The sequence below is a fragment of the Talpa europaea genome (assembly GCF_964194135.1).
Source record: "Talpa europaea genome assembly, chromosome: 7".
NCBI lineage: Eukaryota > Metazoa > Chordata > Mammalia > Eulipotyphla > Talpidae > Talpa > Talpa europaea.
The window spans coordinates 133,666,478-133,683,015 of record NC_140074.1 but is presented as its reverse complement, the minus strand read 5'-3'; the positions used below and the strand labels follow the sequence as shown (position 1 = coordinate 133,683,015).

The 16,538-nt window shown below is 67.3% G+C and overlaps 1 protein-coding gene across 3 annotated transcripts; it reads left to right on the top strand.

Moving 5' to 3' along the window:
• Positions 1–1,305: 1,305 nt before the first annotated feature.
• On the top strand, positions 1,306–15,904 carry EVPL (envoplakin; the record flags this gene model as incomplete). 3 transcript variants are annotated; one of them, XM_084237402.1, is made up of 22 exons in its annotated part: positions 1,306–1,403; positions 3,572–3,671; positions 3,983–4,137; positions 4,225–4,351; positions 5,029–5,154; positions 5,276–5,314; positions 5,439–5,600; positions 5,688–5,795; positions 5,937–6,032; positions 6,582–6,707; positions 7,053–7,199; positions 7,411–7,565; positions 7,734–7,831; positions 8,048–8,199; positions 9,660–9,838; positions 9,925–10,063; positions 10,153–10,346; positions 10,594–10,744; positions 11,250–11,333; positions 11,435–11,545; positions 11,629–11,721; positions 12,357–15,904. In XM_084237402.1, 22 exons carry the CDS (start codon positions 1,306–1,308, stop codon positions 15,795–15,797), a joined length of 6,081 nt encoding a protein of 2,026 aa, XP_084093528.1. In that variant the 3' UTR covers positions 15,798–15,904. The 3 variants fall into 3 exon arrangements, with proteins under 3 accessions (XP_084093528.1, XP_084093527.1, XP_084093526.1); XM_084237401.1 differs by having other exon boundaries at positions 8,027–8,199; XM_084237400.1 differs by having other exon boundaries at positions 8,012–8,199.
• Positions 15,905–16,538: the final 634 nt, after the last annotated feature.

Sequence of the window (16,538 nt, the reverse complement as noted above, 5' to 3'; positions counted from 1 at the left end):
GCGGACCCTGTGCCCCCTCCAGGCTCAGCACAGTGTTTTGTGCATGAGGTGCAGCCAGAAGAGGCTCCGGCCACTTCCATCCCGGTGGGCAGGGGCCTGTCCCGGCTCTGCCCCAGCTCTCAGCCCCTGCGGCTGCGTCCCTGCCCCTCCAGCCCGCCGGCCACCAACCCCGGGGATGACTCCAGCTGTGTCTGGAGAAGGGGCTTCGTGAGCTGGGCGGAAGCAAAGCACCTGGAGCTGGGGCCTGGCAACTTCCCACGTCAGGCTCCTCTGGGGGGGGCAGCTGCCGAGAGGAGACAGCCCCCCGCCCAGCAGTGGGGTTAGAGGCCAGCACCAGCGCCACGTGGGCCGCTCTATCCAACTTCAGAAAAGCCATCAGGGGCCACTTGTGGGCACAGGGTGGGGAGAGCGGGGAGTTGGAGCAAGTAGGCAAGCCCAAGGGCAGCGGGTTTCCGGGGGGGCTCAGCCAGAGCCAGGCAGCACCCAAGGCTGACGCTCGCCCCGGGGGGAGAGGTCTGGGGAGTCCCTGCCTCTCCCGAGCGGATCTGAGGATTTGAGAATCCAGTGAGGTGCCTTCTACGGCATCGGATTCCAGAGCCCAGGGAGGTGGGGTGACGCCGAATCAGCCGGGAAGATGGGAGGCAGGACGACCGGTCATGGACTGGGGGGGCCTGCTGGGTGGTGCCCACTTATAAAATGTGCCCGCCTCGGGAAACGCCCTCCAGCTGCCCGGTCACGTCGGGGGAACACAGAGCGGAGATCTGGACGCCTGGCGGTGAGCAGAGCGCCAGGGCCCACCCACCACCCTGGGCAGGCAGGGGGCCCACCCACCCCCGCGGGCCTGCCTCAGGCGGGAAACGTCTATTAACCCCGAGCCGGAGCGCTGAGGCCGGGCTCTGTGGCGCAGCCTGCAGAGCGGGGTGCGTCTGTCTGTCCGGAGCCCCGGCCCTCCTGGCCCCAGCTATTTCCCCATCTGGGCGTGATCCCTGCCCGCTCCCTCTGGGGTGTGGGTGTAACAAGTCCAGACCTTCTCCGGGAGTCGGCAGGCTTGGGTGCCCCGCCCTCGGGGCTGCGCCCTTTCCTCCCAAACTGGTTGTGCAGGAGCGGGTGTGAGTGTGGGTGCAGGCGCGCCGCCACCGCTAGCTGCCTCACCTGCAGGGAGGGGCTCCCAGAAACTGCCTTCCCGGTGCCCGGCCACCCCGCCTCGCCAGAGCCCAGCTGAGCAGCCCGCGAGGACGCACGCCCGCCGCCCGCCGCCCGCCGCCCGCGCCGGAGCCAGCCTAAGCCGGCACCTGCTTCACCACCATGTTCAAGGGGCTGAGCAAAGTCTCCCAGGGGAAGGGGTCCCCCAAGGGCTCCCCGGCCAAGGGCTCCCCCAAGGGCTCTCCCAGCAAGCACAGCCGGTGAGTGGGGGCCGGGGGCTGGGCGGGGTGGGGTGGTACTACCAGGCCTTGGTACCCCAGCCACCTGGAGGCGGCAGCCGGAGCTGCCAGAGCTGGCGTTTGGTGTCCTGAGGCTAAAGGGCCTGGGGCTGGATTCTCCAGCTTCAGCCCTGGCGGGAGGCCAGGAACAGCCCGGAGCTGCCCATGTCCTCCAGGGGCTCGAGGGCGCCGTTGAGGCCACACTGCAGGCGTCTCGCAGGACAGGGCCCGAGCGGCTCCTTCCTCCCCGGGAGGCTGGACACCGGGGCACCTGGCTCCGCTTCTCACTCTGCTCTCAAGCCTCCGCTTGGGCCCGGGAGATCCCAGGAGTCTGGGCACAGAGTGGGAGGGGGCCCTGGTGCGGGAGGCAGACTCTGCCCCCTCCGCCGAAGCCCAGCTGCCCCACACGGCTCGTCTCAGCCTTGAGAGTTTGTTACAGGGTTGGGGTGATTCCTTTACTGTGTGGGTGTGCAGCGTGTGGAGGGGGTACAGTGGGGCAAGGGGAGAGGCCTTGGGACTATGGTGCCCTCAGAGCCCGCCTCAGTTTACCCAGTCACCTCCCACCCACCCCCTGCAGACAGGCCTTCTTCCTGCTCACTGGCCTTCCGCCCCTCTGCGGGGCGTGGGTGGGAGCAGCTCACCTGGGGTCCTGGGTGGAGATGGGAGGACAGACGAAAGGCTTATTACCCCGATAAAGATCAGAGTGAGACACTGAGTCTGTGCTTCTGGACGGGCAGGGAGACAGCAGTTAAGACCTGTTGGGAGTGACCTGTCCTCCCCTGGGCACCTGGGCCCTGTCCAGGCTGGAGTGAGCCCCTCCCGACGGGAGCAGCTGTCCTTGAAGGCTCAGGACCCTGGCCCCAGGCAGCTTCCCGGGGGGGGGGATTGCTCCGCCATGGCCCCCCTCTGACTGCAGCCCCCAATAGGGCTCATCATTCCCTCATGCAATCCACTCACTGAGCACATAGTTATTGAGCACCTACTGTGTGCCAGGACTGTGGAGGTGTCCCTGCCTTCCTGTCACTTACATCCTAGTGGAATAAAAACAAACATCTACGTGTGCTGACCCTGCCCAGGTTCTGTCCCGGGGGCACTTCAGAGGGCGCTTAGTTCTCGTAACTCACCAACAGTGTGCTGTGAATAAGTTAAAGCCCCGCTCTAGAGAGGGAACCTCAGGCACAGAGAGGTTAAGTCACTCGCCCAAGGCCACAGGGCACTAGAGAGGGAGAAGGATCAAACCCTGGCTGTCAGGCCACAGAATTCCTCTAGACTGCGTCCTTGCTGGCGCGGTCTTCTGCCTGGGGACTCGTACTTTGAAGCTGTCCGCTTCCCCAGGACCATCACCTCACAGCATGCCCTGCTTGAAGAGCTTGTGCCACTACCTGTATTAGGGCTGCTTGGCCTTCTAGGCCCTGGAAAGAGGGCTCAAGTGCACACAGCAGGTGCCAACAGAGGTTGAGTGAGTGCACACAGCAGGTGCCTATAGAGGCTGAGAGTGCACACAGCAGGTGCCTATAGAGGCTGAGTGAGTGCACACAGCAGGTGCCTATAGAGGCTGAGTGAGTGCACACAGCAGGTGCCTATAGAGGCTGAGTGTACACAGCAGGTGCCTATAGAGGCTGTGTGGTGCACACTGCAGGTTCTGCGGAAAGGACCTTGGGAACCGGGCTGCTGACCTGTGACCTGGAGGGAGTCAGGTCGCAACCTGGGCTCTCAACAGGCCTGACGCTGCGCTGCGTGGCTGGAGTGGAGCCTGGGCTGGGAGGACGTTGGGGCGGGGGGACATGTGCTGCCTCTGCCAAGGCCCAGCTGCTCGCAGGGATTAGCAGCCGCTGAGTGTGACTCACTGCCCCGGGGCCACCCGCCCGCCCGCCCGAGGGCACAGCAGGTTGTTGGGCCAGGCCAGGAACTCACTGCCAGGACAGGGAGGTCGCTGGGGACCCACAAGTGGGGGGCAGCGCCACTTGTGGCCTGGGATTCCCCTGCAGAAACCACAGAGGTTCCCAGTCTGGGGCGCCTCCTTCCAGAGCAGTGCGCCTGGCAGTCGGGGCGGGCAGAGGGGTGGGGACCCCTCTGGGTGGGTCAGCCCCGCCCGGGCGGAACAGAGGGCCCTTCACAACCCCGCCGCCCGCTGTCCCCGCCACCCCCAGGGCCGCCACCCAGGAGCTGGCCCTGCTCATCTCCCGCATGCAGGCCAGCGCCGACCAGGTGGAGAGGGACATCCTGGAGACCCAGAAGAGGCTGCAGCAGGTAAGGCCTGAGGAGCAGGTGGCAGGGGCACCAGCGCCAGCCACTCTGTGATGGTGAAGATGAGGCCAACCGGCCTAGCCCTTCCCCGGCTGCCCTCCAGGCTCTTGGAGGGAGCGGCCGGCCCCGGGGGACTCCCACCTGAGGGTTCAGGGTTCAGGGTCCCGGGCCTCCCCGGTGTCCTTGGGCCCGCCCCGCATACACCCTGGGTCTGGCCCTCCGCTGGTGTGGGCACCGAGGTGGACAGCGCAGCCAGGCCTCGGGTGGGGTCGGGTGGCCGTGCTGGGCAGTGAGGACGCCGCCCTGACCCACAGGACCGCGCACGCAGCGAGCAGAACCAGGCCCTGCAGCACCGGCAGGAGGCCGGCCGCAACCTGAAGGAGGCCGAGGTGCTGCTGAAGGACCTTTTCCTGGATGTGGACAAGGCCCGGCGGCTCAAGCACCCGCAGGCCGAGGAGATAGAGAAGGAGTAAGCGGGAAGCTGAGCTGGGGGAGGGGCGCTGGCGTCGGGGCAGCCCCGGGCCGTCCCTGACCGGCCGCTGTGGCTGTCCCGCAGCATCAAGCAGCTGCACGAGCGGGTGACCCAGGAGTGCGCCGAGTATCGCGCCCTGTACGAGAGGATGGTGCTGCCGCCCGACATGGGGCCCCGGGTCGACTGGGCACGGGTGTTGGAGCAGAAACAGGTCAGGAGCCACCCCCAATATCGGAAGCCCCTCGAGCGGGTTGAAGTCACGCAGGGCACAGAGCTGCGCATCATCGGCCCCGACAGGGCTCGGACCTGTGGGCAGTGGGGGATCTGGGCAGGGAGCGCGCAGATGGTGCAGTCAGGGAAGGCTTCCTGCTAGAGGAGGCAAGTGAAGAGGCTCAGAGGAGGAGGGCCCTGTGGGGTCGGGTGAAGTAGTGGACCTTCTAGCAAGAAGGAACAGAGGCTCCTGCACAGAGGAAGGCTGGAGAGGAAAGTGAGGTTACCTGGGCAGGTGGGCAGAGGTATTCTGAGCATCGGGGGAGCACTGGGCTCTGATGCCACAGCAGAAGAGGTGCCGTGCAGGGACAGAGCAGAGCGGGCTCGGGGCGTGGAGCCTGCTGGCGTCCAGGCAGCTGCTAGGCCAGGCGAGTGAGGAGGCCGAGCAGGGAGACTTTCAGAGCTGAGGCCCAGTGCAGGGGCCGGTGGCACAGGGGCAGTCGTTGGTGACACCACGGCACTGGCCAAGGGCCCCTCTCCCGGGCGAGCTGCCTGGTCAGGGCACGTTCACCCAGGCTGCTCGCCGGCCTGCCCACCCTGCGCACGTGACCAAGCCTGCTCCTTAGGAGGGGGGTGGCGGGCACGGCGGCCGCAGCGCTGAGCCCGGCTCTTCTGCAGAAGCAGGTCTGCGAGGGCCAGTACGGGCCGGGCATGGCGGAGCTGGAGCAGCAGATCGCGGAGCACAACATCCTGCAGAAGGAGATCGAGGCCTACGGGCAGCAGCTGCGGAGCCTCGTGGGCCCGGTGGGTGAGCCCAGCCCTGTCCTCCAGGGTCGGGAGGACACAGCCAGCCCGGGGGGTGGGTCAGGGCTCCCCCGCGCCTCCCCGCTCACTGGGCCTGCGTTTTCTCCCCCCGGCGAGACAGGACGCGACCACCATCCGGAGCCAATACCGGGACCTGCTGGTGAGCAGGGAGCAGAGGACGGCAGCCGGGGGGGCCGTGGAGGGGACGGGCGGCCTGGGGCCTGCACCCACTGGGCAGCGCCCGGAAGCCCTTCTCACGGCCCCTTCTCTCCGGCCGAGCGCAGAAGGCGGCCTCGTGGCGCGGGCAGAGCCTGGGCAGCCTGTACACGCACCTGCAGGGCTGCACGCGCCAGCTCAGCGCCTTGGCCCAGCAGCAGCGGCGCATCCTGCAGCAGGACTGGAGCGACCTCATGGCGGACCCCGCGGGCGTGCGGCGGGAGTACGAGGTTGGCGGGGCGCAGGGGGCGGGGTGCCGGGGAAGGGCGTGCTCACCCCCGTCTCCTGCATCTCACCCGTCTCACCCTCACCCCCAGCACTTCAAACAGCACGAGCTGCTGAGCCAGGAGCAGTGCGTGAACCAGCTGGAGGACGACGGGGCGCGCATGGTGGAGCTGGGGCACCCGGCCGTGGGGCCCATCCAGGTGCCAAGGCCCACGTGCTACCAGGGAACCCCACTCCCTCCGTTGGGGGGCCCCAGGGAGGCTGGGAAGAGGGAGACAGGGCCCAGGTTGGAGCGGGCGGGCCAGGGCAGGGCAGGACCCAGAGCTGCCCGCTGCCCCCAGGCCCACCAGGAGGCCCTGAAGATGGAGTGGCAGAACTTCCTGAACCTGTGCATCTGCCAGGAGAGCCAGCTGCAGCACGTGGAGGACTACCGCAGGGTGAGGCGCGTGCCAGCGGGGCGGGCGCGGCACGGGGGCGGCCCAGGGCCCCGCCCAGGCTCAGAGACACCACAGAGACCCGATGCCATCCACAGCAGGGGGTGCCCACCCGAGGTGTCCCCGCGCCTTGAGAGAAACCGAGGAGTTTCTCCTTCCTTTCTCTCGCCGGCTGCAGGGCACGCCCGTGTGTCCATGCCTTCACCGCGCCCGGCTGCAGGGCCCCGTCAGCGGCCCCGACCCCGGGGGTTTCCGGGACGCGCACCCCAGCTTCCGCTCTGGCTCTGGGCTGGGAGGAGAGTCCGCCGGGCGCCTGGGTGGCCTCCCAGGGTCCCAGGAGACGGCGCTTTCCGCGCAGGCAGCACGAGCGAGGGGCTTATGGCTCTCAAAGAAATTCAGTTCTGTAAACCAAAGAGCCCTTGGCAGAGACGCCCGTGAGCGGGTCCCGCTGCCCCGGGAGAAAGGGCCCCAGCGCGCACCCAGCTGGGCGGCAGGATCGCGGGCCAGGGGCCTGTCCTCGGCCCCCCGCCCTTGACCGCCCGCCCGCTGCAGTTCCAGGAGGAGGCCGACGCGGTCAGTCAGACCCTGGCGAAGCTCAATGCCAGCCTCAACACCCAGTACAGCCCTGCCCCCGGGGGCGCCCCGGGCACCCTCACAGAGCTGCTGTGTCGGCTGGAGGTGAGGGCCCCTCCCGCCACCTGCACCCCCCTCCCGGGCCTTGACGGTCTGGGCCCAGGCCTGGGAGCAGAGGGGGGTCCTCTCCAGTGGCGGGGGTGGGGTGGTCTGTTACCAGCAAGTCCTTTTCTCTGGGCCTCAGTTTCCTCACGCGCGCTGAGAGAGCTGACTCTGAGGCCCCTCCAGCTCCCGCTCCGGGGCGGCAGACCCCAGGATCCCGGCCCCCGGGGAGGCGTTCCTTGACCGTGCCGACTTGGAGCCTGCCCTTGCAGACGCCAGACCCCGGGCCCCTGTGGGGTGGGACGGGGTGGGCCTGACCGGAGCCCCCACGGCCTGGGCTCCCCGCAGGCAGAGGAGAAGCAGCTGGCTGTGGCCGAGAGGACCGTTGGGGACCTGCAGCGGCGGAGCCGGGAGGTGGCGCCTCTGCCCCAGCGCAGGAACCCGCCGCAGAAGGCTCTGCACGTGGACAGCATCTGTGACTGGGACTCGGGAGAAGTAGGGACTCACCCGCCGCCCCCACCCGGGCCCCGCCCCACTCCCAGCCCCCCACGCCTGGGCCCCCGGCCCACACACCTGCCCCAGCCCTGCTCTGCCCAGGCCTTATCCAGCACCACTAGCCCCAGCTCCTGCCCCGGGTCCTGTCCGCACCTGCCCTGTCTCCAGCCCCTGCCCCGTCTCGGCCTTCACGCGCCCCACCGGCCCCCAGGTGCAGCTGCTGCGGGGGGAGAGGTACCTGCTGCTGGACAACACTGACCCGCACACCTGGGCGGTGCAGCGCCCTGGCGGGGAGAGCAAGCGCGCCCCGGCTGCCTGCTTCTGCATCCCGGCTCCGGACCCCGAAGCCCTGGCCAGGGCCTCCAAGTGAGCGGGGACACCAGGAGCGGCACGAGGCTGCGGGCCCAGACCAGGCCCCGGGGTTGCCGCCGTTCCCTGCCCGCAGACCCCTGCCCGCTCGTTGGCCTTGGCGGTGCCCAGCCGGTGCAGGGAAGGAGGGAGGGGCTCGCTTCTCTGATTCCCCGCTCCCTCCAGGCTGACCTCGGAGCTGCAGGCCCTGAAGCAGAAGTTGGCCGCCGCCCGGAGTCGCCTGAAGTCCAGCGCAGCGGAGCCCCCGCGGCCGGGTCAGCAGGGTACATGGGACTGGCCAGGGAGTGGGGGTGTGGATACTGAGGAAGGAGAGTCCTGGGGGCAGCCCAAGGGCAGGGGTGGCCCTGAATGGGGGGGTCCAACTGCTCAGGGACCTCCTCCTGGGCTGGCAAGCTCCTGGGTGGCCCGTCCCTCTGACCTGAGTAGGCCCTGGACCTTCACGGCCCCCTCGCCCCCAGGTGCCACTGGCTCAGCCCCAGCCGACCCACAGGCCCAGCAGCTCTTGACACAGATGACCGGGCTGCACGGGGACCTGGGACAGCTGGAGAAGCAAGTGCTGGGCTGGGCGCGGGCCCCCCTGAGCCGCTCCACACCTGTGGAGGACCTGGAGGGCCGCATGCAAAGCCACAAGGTGGGTGAACCGGGGAGGAGCGCGGGGGACGAAGGAAGCCAACGGGCCACCACAGGGAGCAGGTGGCAGAAGGGCCTGGGCAGGGGAGCTCTGCTGACCAGCTGTGTGGCCTTGGACATCAGGTTAACCTCTTTGAATCTTGGGGTCCCCATCCCCCAAAACAGATAAAATAATAGCCAGCTCCTCTGGTTGTCCTGAAGGAGAAACGTGGTGACTCCAGGAGGAGTCAGCTCGGGCAGGGTCCAAAGTCATGACCCTGTGCCCCGAACCTGGGGGGTGTCCTGGTGAGGGTCCCCAGGAGGACCTGGAGCATCTTGGGGTGATTCCTCCTGCCTGGGTGGGCTGGGCAGGCTGGGGAGGGGTGAGAGATGAGGAACCCGCCCACAGGGGTTCCAGCCTGACCAACATGACCCCAGAAGAAGGCCTTCTCTGCGCGGTAATAGCGGAGGCCACCCCTTCCCCACACCCGGGTGGGGGACTCCAGGGGGTATGTCCTTCCAAACCGGCGTCTACTCAAATGTATTGTTCGAGGTTGGTTTTCAGACACTTGAGCCATGTCGTCCACATTCTGGCGCTACCTTGCCATTCTGGTGGGACCCTGCCCAGCTGCTCCTGTAGCTGGGCCTGTGGGGGGGTGTCCAGAAGGAGGATGAATGTCCGGGGTTCCACCCGCAGGTTGGGCCCTGGGAGGCTGACCTTGAGATGGCGATGAGGCCGCAGGGCAGTTATTAGGGAGTCTCGTGGGCCCGACCCCTGTGGGTGGGGGGAAGCAGGAGGGGAGAGCAGGCCGGCGGAGGCCTGCGCTGGCCCACGTGCTGGAGCCGGGCGGGGCTGGGCCTCTGTACCCCACCTTAAGTCACGTGTAGCCCAAGCTGTCCCCTGGGCTGCCCCAGGTCACGGTCTCTCTCGGATCCTCAAAGTCCCCAAATTGGTCCTTGATGTCACGAAAGGTCCAGGTTGAAGTCAGAGCATCTGCCCCATAAAGGGTACTGGGGTCCCGCGGAAGCCCAGTTAGCCGGGCGGGTGGGCAGTGGCGGGCGGGGCGGGGCGCAGAGCAGGGAGCGTAGGGAGTGGGGAGTGAGTGATCAGAGGACAAACACAGTAACCCCACGTGGACAGAGCTGGGGCGGTGCCGCCTGCCCTGGAGCGACAGGGCAAGGACCTCGGGTTTTGTGAACCACCAGGGCTGTGACAGGAAGCCACAGGGGGTGACGGCCCGGCTCCGCTGACACCCAGGGCCTTGCTTCACTGGCCCACCCTGTCATTCTGTAGAAGAGGCCACCGAGGGTCGGAGGCTGGACTGCCCGAGGTCATGCACACAGGAGCCCCGGGGCCAGGCTGTCCCCAGGTCCCTGGCCTCACTGGAGGATCTACCCGGCCTCTGGGGCAGAGTAGGGTGGACCTCAGGAGGGCGGGGTGCACTCAGACCAGAGACCCTGATCCCACCCCGCCCGGCCCAGGACCTGGCCCAGCGGCTGCAGCGCCTGGGAGCAGAGAAGGAGGCCGCCCAGCGGGAGTGCGAGGAGTTCCTGTCAGCCAGGCCCGTGGGCCCCGCCGCCCTGCAGCTGCCAGTGGCCCTCAACGATGTCAAGAACAAGCACAGCGACGTGCAGGCTCTCTGCAGCCTCTATGGGGAGAAGTGAGTGCTCCGGCGTGCCCTCCAGGATGGGGGTGGTGGCCCAGGTGTGGCCCAGGGGTCTCTGATCCTCAGTCTCCTCCTGGCAGAGCCAAGGCTGCCCTGGGTCTGGAGCGACAGATCCGAGATGCTGACAAGGTCATCCGAGGCTTCGAGTCCACCCTGGCGAAGGAGCCCCCCATCCCTGCTGCCCCGGGCGCCCTGCAGGAGAGGGTTGGGGAGCTGCAGGTGAGGGACCAGGCCACCTGCCAGGGTGGGGGTGGGCTGAGCCTGTACAAATGTTTGGGGGTGCATCATGCCGTGTCCCCTCGTCCCAGCACCAGCGGAGGGAGCTGCTGGAGCAGCAGGGCTGCGTGCTGGGGCTGCACCGAGAGCTGAAGGCCACCGAGCACGCATGCGGGGCGCTGCAGAATCATTTCCACGAGTTTTGCCAGGACCTGCCGCACCAGCAGCGCCGGGTGCGGGCCCTCACTGACCGCTACCACGCCGTGGGGGACCAGCTGGAGTTGCGGTGAGTGGCTGGGCCTGTGGGGGGGTGACTGGTGTGCCCCCGGAGTGCAGGGGTGACTGGCCAGCGGCGTGGCCTTGAGCTGGTGACCACCTGTCTGGACTCAGCTTCCTCCTCTCTCATGACAGCACTGCCCGGGGGTCTGGGTCTGCACCATCTCTGAATGCTCAGCTCCAACAGGGTCCCTCAGGGCCCTGCGCTATCCCCAGAGGGTGGCTCTCACCTCTGCTCCGGTCTCGTCCCCCTGCAGGGAGAAGACCGTGCAGGACGCCACTCTAACCCACCAGCAGTTCAAGAACTGCAGGGACAACCTGAGCTCCTGGCTGGAACACCTGCCCCGCAACAAGATGCGGCCCGGCGACGGGCCCAGCCAGGTCGCCTACAAGCTGCAGGCACAGAAGGTGAGGGGCTGGCACTGCAGGTGGCCTGGGGGCAGGTCAGGCCCCCGGTCAGTGTTGGGCCTCCATCTGCCTCTGCTCCCTGGCCCCCTCCCCGGAGGGCAGCTGCAAGTGTGGGGCCCCCTAGCGGCCAGAGTGAGAGCTGCACAGCTCAGCCCACAGAGGCCTTGGGTCCTCATGCCCGCGGGCATTGGGGGCAGCTCTGGTTAGGAGCTGTTGTGCCGCAGCACCCTCTCAGGGGGTGGTGCTGGACCAGCGGCAGAGCAGCACCCAGCAACTCTCATACATGCGGCCCAGCCCTGCTCCATCAGAACCCCTGGGGCGGGACCTTTGGTGCTTCCAGCACAGGACACACGGTGCAGTGACTATCACGATCAGAGTCACGGTAACGTGATTCTGAGGACACCGGGCAGAAGACAGGGACTGCTGGGAGAAGGAAGGAACCCCGAGAGCAGGCGCCAGGAAAAGGCAGATTCCCACGCCCCTGACTCTCACTTCCTCCTGGCAGAGGCTGCTGCAGGAGATCCAGGGCCGAGAGCTGGAGAGGGCAGCGGCTTCTCGCCTCTCCCAGGACCTGCAGGCGGCTCTCCAGGTCAGCAGTTTGGCTTCAGCTGTCCCTCTATCCGCCTGCCCTCACCAGTGCCCCCCCCCACTACACACTGACCGGCAGCCTGTGTCCTCTCCCCTGCTCAGGACTATGAGCTGCAGGCTGACACCTACCGCTGCTCCCTGGAGCCCACCCAGGCAGGGCCGGCCCCCAAGAGGCCCCGCGCGGTTCCCCTGCAGGAAAGCATCCAGGCACAGGTGAGATCGGACCAGCGGGCTTGGTGGCCCCGCCGCACTTCTCGGGGCCTGACCCACACTCTCCCTCCTGTTGACCTCCCCAGGAGAACAGCCTGACGAAGGCCTTCACAGAGGCTGCGGCGGCTCAGCGGGAGCAGCTGCACCAGCTGGAGTTTGCCAGAAAGGTGCTGGAGAAGGTATGAGACAGAGCCCTCCACCCCCACGTGAGGCCGCCTGGCCGGCCGAGACCCACAGCCGCAGGCCTGGCAGCCTTCCTCCCCGGCCCTCCCCAGCAGCTTACAGGCTGGTGTCTGTCTCAGAGTTAGGCCCTAGATCTCCCTCAGTGGGGTCAGTGTTGCCTTTGGAAGTAGAGACAGGGGCTTCCGACAAAGTCTTCAGCCTCAGGACCCTGTCACTATGGGCAAGAGGCCGCCTGGGGCTCCACCCCTGGGATGCCAGGAGTCAGAATTTCCCCACAACTCTCAGTGACCGGCAGAGGGCTTACCTGCTTTCTCCATACTCCAGCACCCCCCAGAGAGGCAGGCACCCATTTCTGGGGCTCTGGATGGAAGGGAATAGGGGAGAGGCTTGGAAGGGAGGGTCTGTCTTGTTCGCACACTCCGGGGCACACTCAACCTGCACGCGGCCTTGCACCCGACACAGTAGTCATTGATGGGCCTCTCTAAATCCTACCTCCGAGCACCTCCGCTCCCACTCCACCGCCTGAGTTCCAGGGGAAGTCTCGGGGAGCAGGGAGGGGTTCTGATCTTGGGGTACTCATCCCGTCCTCCCCTTCATCCTGTGCTCTGCCTTGCTTCCTCTCCCTCTGCAGAGGGAGCTCAGCGAGGACATCGAGGTGGCCCAGGGCGCACAGCAGGGGGCTGAGAGCATGAGGCACACGGGGAAGCAGCCAGAGGCCCTGAAGGCCCAGTTGGAGGAGGAGCGGAGGCGCGTGGCCCAGGTACAGCAGGAGCTGGAGACGCAGCGGAGCCAACTGCTGCAGCTGAGGACCCAGCGGCCTTTGGAGAGGCTGGAGGAGAAGGAGGTGGTGGAGTTCTACCGGGACCCCCAGCTGGAGAGCAGCCTGTGCAGGGCGAGGGCCCAGGTGGAGGACGAAGGCAAGAAGCGCTCGGGCCTGCAGGCCGACCTGGAGGCAGCCGCCCAGAAGGTCATCCAGCTGGAGGGCAAAAGGAAGGCCATGCAGCCTCACCTGCTCACCAAGGAGGTCACTCAAATTGAGAGGGACCCCAGCCTGGACAGCCAGGCAGCCCAGCTCGGCAGTGAGATCCAGCAGCTCCGGGGGCAGGATGCGGCCGTTGTGGCCCAGCTGGAGGAGCTCAGGAAGGAGCTGCTGGCCCTTGAGCAGAAGGAGGCCAATGTGAAGGAGAAGGTGGTGGTGAAGGAAGTAGTCAAGGTGGAGAAGGACCTGGAGATGGTCAAGGCAGCCCAGGCGCTGAGGCTGCAGCTGGAGGAGGACACGGCGCGGAGGAAGGCGGCGGAGGAGGCCGTGGCCAAGCTGCGCGCCCGCACAGAGGCCCTGGAGCAGGCCATCAGCGCTGTGGAGCCCAAGGTGATCGTGAAGGAGGTGAAGCAGGTGGAGCAGGACCCGGGCCTTCTCCAGGAGGCGTCCAGGCTGCGGAAACTCCTGGAGGAGGCGAGGAGTGAGAATGTGACACTGGCCCGGGAGCTGCGGGAGCTGCAGGGCGAGTACAGCGCGCTGGGGAAGCAGAAGCCCCGCGTGGAGGTGCAGGAGCGCGTCCACGAGATCTTCCAGGTGGACCCGGAGACCGAGCGCGAGACCGCCCGGCTCCGGGCCGCGCTGCAGGAGACGGCCAGCAAGAGGAGCGGCGTGGAGAAGCAGGTGGAGAGGCTGCTGGCCGACCTGGCTGTGCTGCGGGCCCAGAAGCCCGAGGTGGAGTACAAGGAGGTGACGCAGGAGGTGGTGAGGCATGAGAGGAGCCCAGAGGTGCTGCGGGAGATCGACCGGCTAAAGGCTCAGCTCAACGAGCTGGTCAACAGCAGTGGGCGGGCGCAGGAGCAGCTCATCCGGCTGCAGGGCGAGCGCGACGAGTGGCAGCGGGAGCGCGCCAAGGTGGAGACCAAGACGGTGAACAAGGAGGTGGTGCGCCACGAGAAGGACCCGGTGCTGGAGAGGGAGGCCGAGCGGCTGCGCCAGGAGGTGCGGGAGGCCACGCAGCAGCGGCGGGCTGCCGAGGACTTGGCCTACGAGCTGCAGAACAAGTACCTGCTGCTGGAGCGAAGGCGGCCCGAGGAGAAGGTGGTGGTGCAGGAGGTGGTGGTCACGCAGAAGGACCCCAAGCTCCGAGAGGACCACAGCCGGCTGAGCCAGAGCCTGGACGAGGAGGTGGGCCGGCGGCGGCAGCTGGAGCGGGAGGTGCAGCAGCTGCAGGCTGGCGTGGAGGAGCAGGAGGGCCTGCTCAGCTTCCAGGAGGACCGCAGCAAGAAGCTGGCCGTGGAGAAGGAGCTGCGGCAGCTGACCCTGCGCATCCAGGAGCTGGAGAAGCGGCCCCCAGCAGTGCAGGAGAAAATCATCATGGAGGAGGTGGTCAAGCTGGAGAAGGACCCGGATCTGGAGAAGTCCACGGGGGCCCTGCGGCGGGACCTGGACCAGGAGAAGGCCCGGGTGACCGAGCTGCACCGGGAGTGTAAGAGCCTGCAGGTCCAGATCGATGTCCTCCAGAAAACCAAATCGCAGGAGAAGACCATCTACAAGGAGGTGATCAGGGTAGAGAAGGACCGGGTGCTGGAGGGCGAGCGGTCCCGGGTGTGGGAGATGCTGAACAGGGAGCGCGCGGCCCGGCAGGGCCGGGAGGAAGAGGTGAGGCGCCTGCGGGAGCGGATTGAAAGGGCGGAGGCTCTGGGGAGGACCTGGGCCCGGGAGGAGGCCGAGCTCCAGAAGGCCCGGAACCAGGCCAGCCAGGAGCACCGGCAGCTGCAGCAGGAGCTGCGGGATCTGGAGCGGCAGAAGCAGCAGAAGGTGCTGCACCTGCAGGAGGAGTCCAAGCTGCGCAGCCAGAAGACGGAGAGCGAGCGGCAGAAGGCGGCCCAGCGGGGCCAGGAGCTCTCGCAGCTGGAGGCGGCCATCCTCCACGAGAAGGACCAGATCTACGAGAAGGAGCGGGCCCTCCGGGACCTGCACAGCAGGGTGAGCCGGGAGGAGGTCAACCAGGAGACCCAGACACGGGAGACCAACCTTTCCACCAAGATCTGCATCCTGGAACCCGAGACGGGCAAGGACATGTCCCCGTACGAGGCCTACAAGAGGGGCGTCATCGACCGCGGCCAGTATCTGCAGCTGCAGGAGCTGGAGTGCGACTGGGAGGAGGTGACCACCTCGGGGCCCTGCGGGGAGGAGTCGGTGCTGCTGGACCGCAAGAGCGGGAAGCAGTACTCCATCGAGGCGGCGCTGCGCTGCCGGCGCATCTCCAAGGAGGAGTACCACCTCTACAAGGAGGGCCGCCTCCCCGTCTCCGAGTTCGCCCTGCTCGTGGCCGGGGAGACCAAGCCCTGCGCCTCGCTGTCCATCGGCTCCATCATCTCCAAGTCCCCGCTGCCCTCCCCGGGCCCCCAGAGCGCCTGTTTCTTCTCTCCCAGCATCTGCCCGGGGCTCAGCGACGACAGCTTCCCCATCGCCGGCGTGTACGACACGACCACGGACAACAAGTGCAGCATCAAGACGGCCATGGCCAAGAACATGCTGGACCCCATCACCGGGCAGAAGCTGCTGGAGGCGCAGGCGGCCACCGGTGGCATCGTGGACCTGCTGAGCCGGGAGCGCTACTCGGTGCACAAGGCCCTGGAGCGGGGCCTGATCGAGGGCACCTGCACGCAGCGGCTGCTCAACGCCCAGAAGGCCTTCACCGGCATCGAGGACCCGGTGAGCAGGAAGCGGCTGTCTGTGGGCGAGGCCGTGCAGAAGGGCTGGATGCCGCGGGACAGCGTGCTCCCGCACCTGCAGGTGCAGCACCTGACCGGGGGGCTCATCGACCCCAAGAGGACGGGCCGCATCCCCGTGCCGCAGGCCGTGCTGTCCGGGATGATCAGCGAGGAGCTGGCGCAGCTCCTGCAGGACGAGTCTGGCTACGAGAAGGATCTGACAGACCCCATCTCCAAGGAGAGGCTGAGCTACAGGGAGGCCATGGGGCGCTGCCGGAAAGACCCCCTGAGCGGCCTGCTGCTGCTGCCCGCGGCACTGGAGGGCTACCACTACTACCGCGTGGCCTCCCCCGCCCTGCCCCGCTGCCTGCGCTGAGGGGCGCCCGGACCCGGGGCAGCCTCGTCGCCGGGCGTGGACTTCCCTTGGCCGAGGGCTGTTCTGTCACTCACACATTCATGGTGTTGGGCGGCTGCCCTGACTTTGGTGCCCAGTCCATGCCCAGAGCCGCGGGCAGCTGCCCTCCCTGCCCCTCCGCCCCGGTGTTCCCAATAAACCAAGTCTTCACATTCGAGAATGTAGGATTGGTTTTGTCTGCGTGGTCTGGGTGCTTCCCAGGCGGGGAGCGGAGGCGCCAAGCGGGAATGGGGTGCTTGGGTGCTTCTAGAGGGCGGCAGCTCCTCGGCTCTGGGAGGGGTGCCGCGGGATCCAGAGGCGGGTCACGGACAGCCTGGGAACAGCTCCGTCTGCCCCCCATCTCTGTCCCCACTTCTCCAGCCATCTGTGACCAAGTCCCTGGGCCCCCGTGAGCAGAAGCACATCAGAAAGGTCAGAAATAAATTCACTTTTATTTCCTGTTCTTAAAGCCAGGGGCAAACCAGCGTGAGCGGGTGGGGGCGGCAGACAGAGCTCTGGAGCCGTTCCCCAGAATTTTAAACCCAAAAGGACCAGCAGGGGGCACCCTTGCCCCGGGGTCCGCGCCGCTGAGGGCGAGGCAGGTGAGGCACTGGAAGCGCCTTGTTGGCGGGGCAGGCGTCCCTGTCCTGCCCGGGGCCTCTATCACACCCCCCCATGCAGGGCCCTCGGTGCCCCACGCTGAAAGGGCCCCGGCGAACTCAA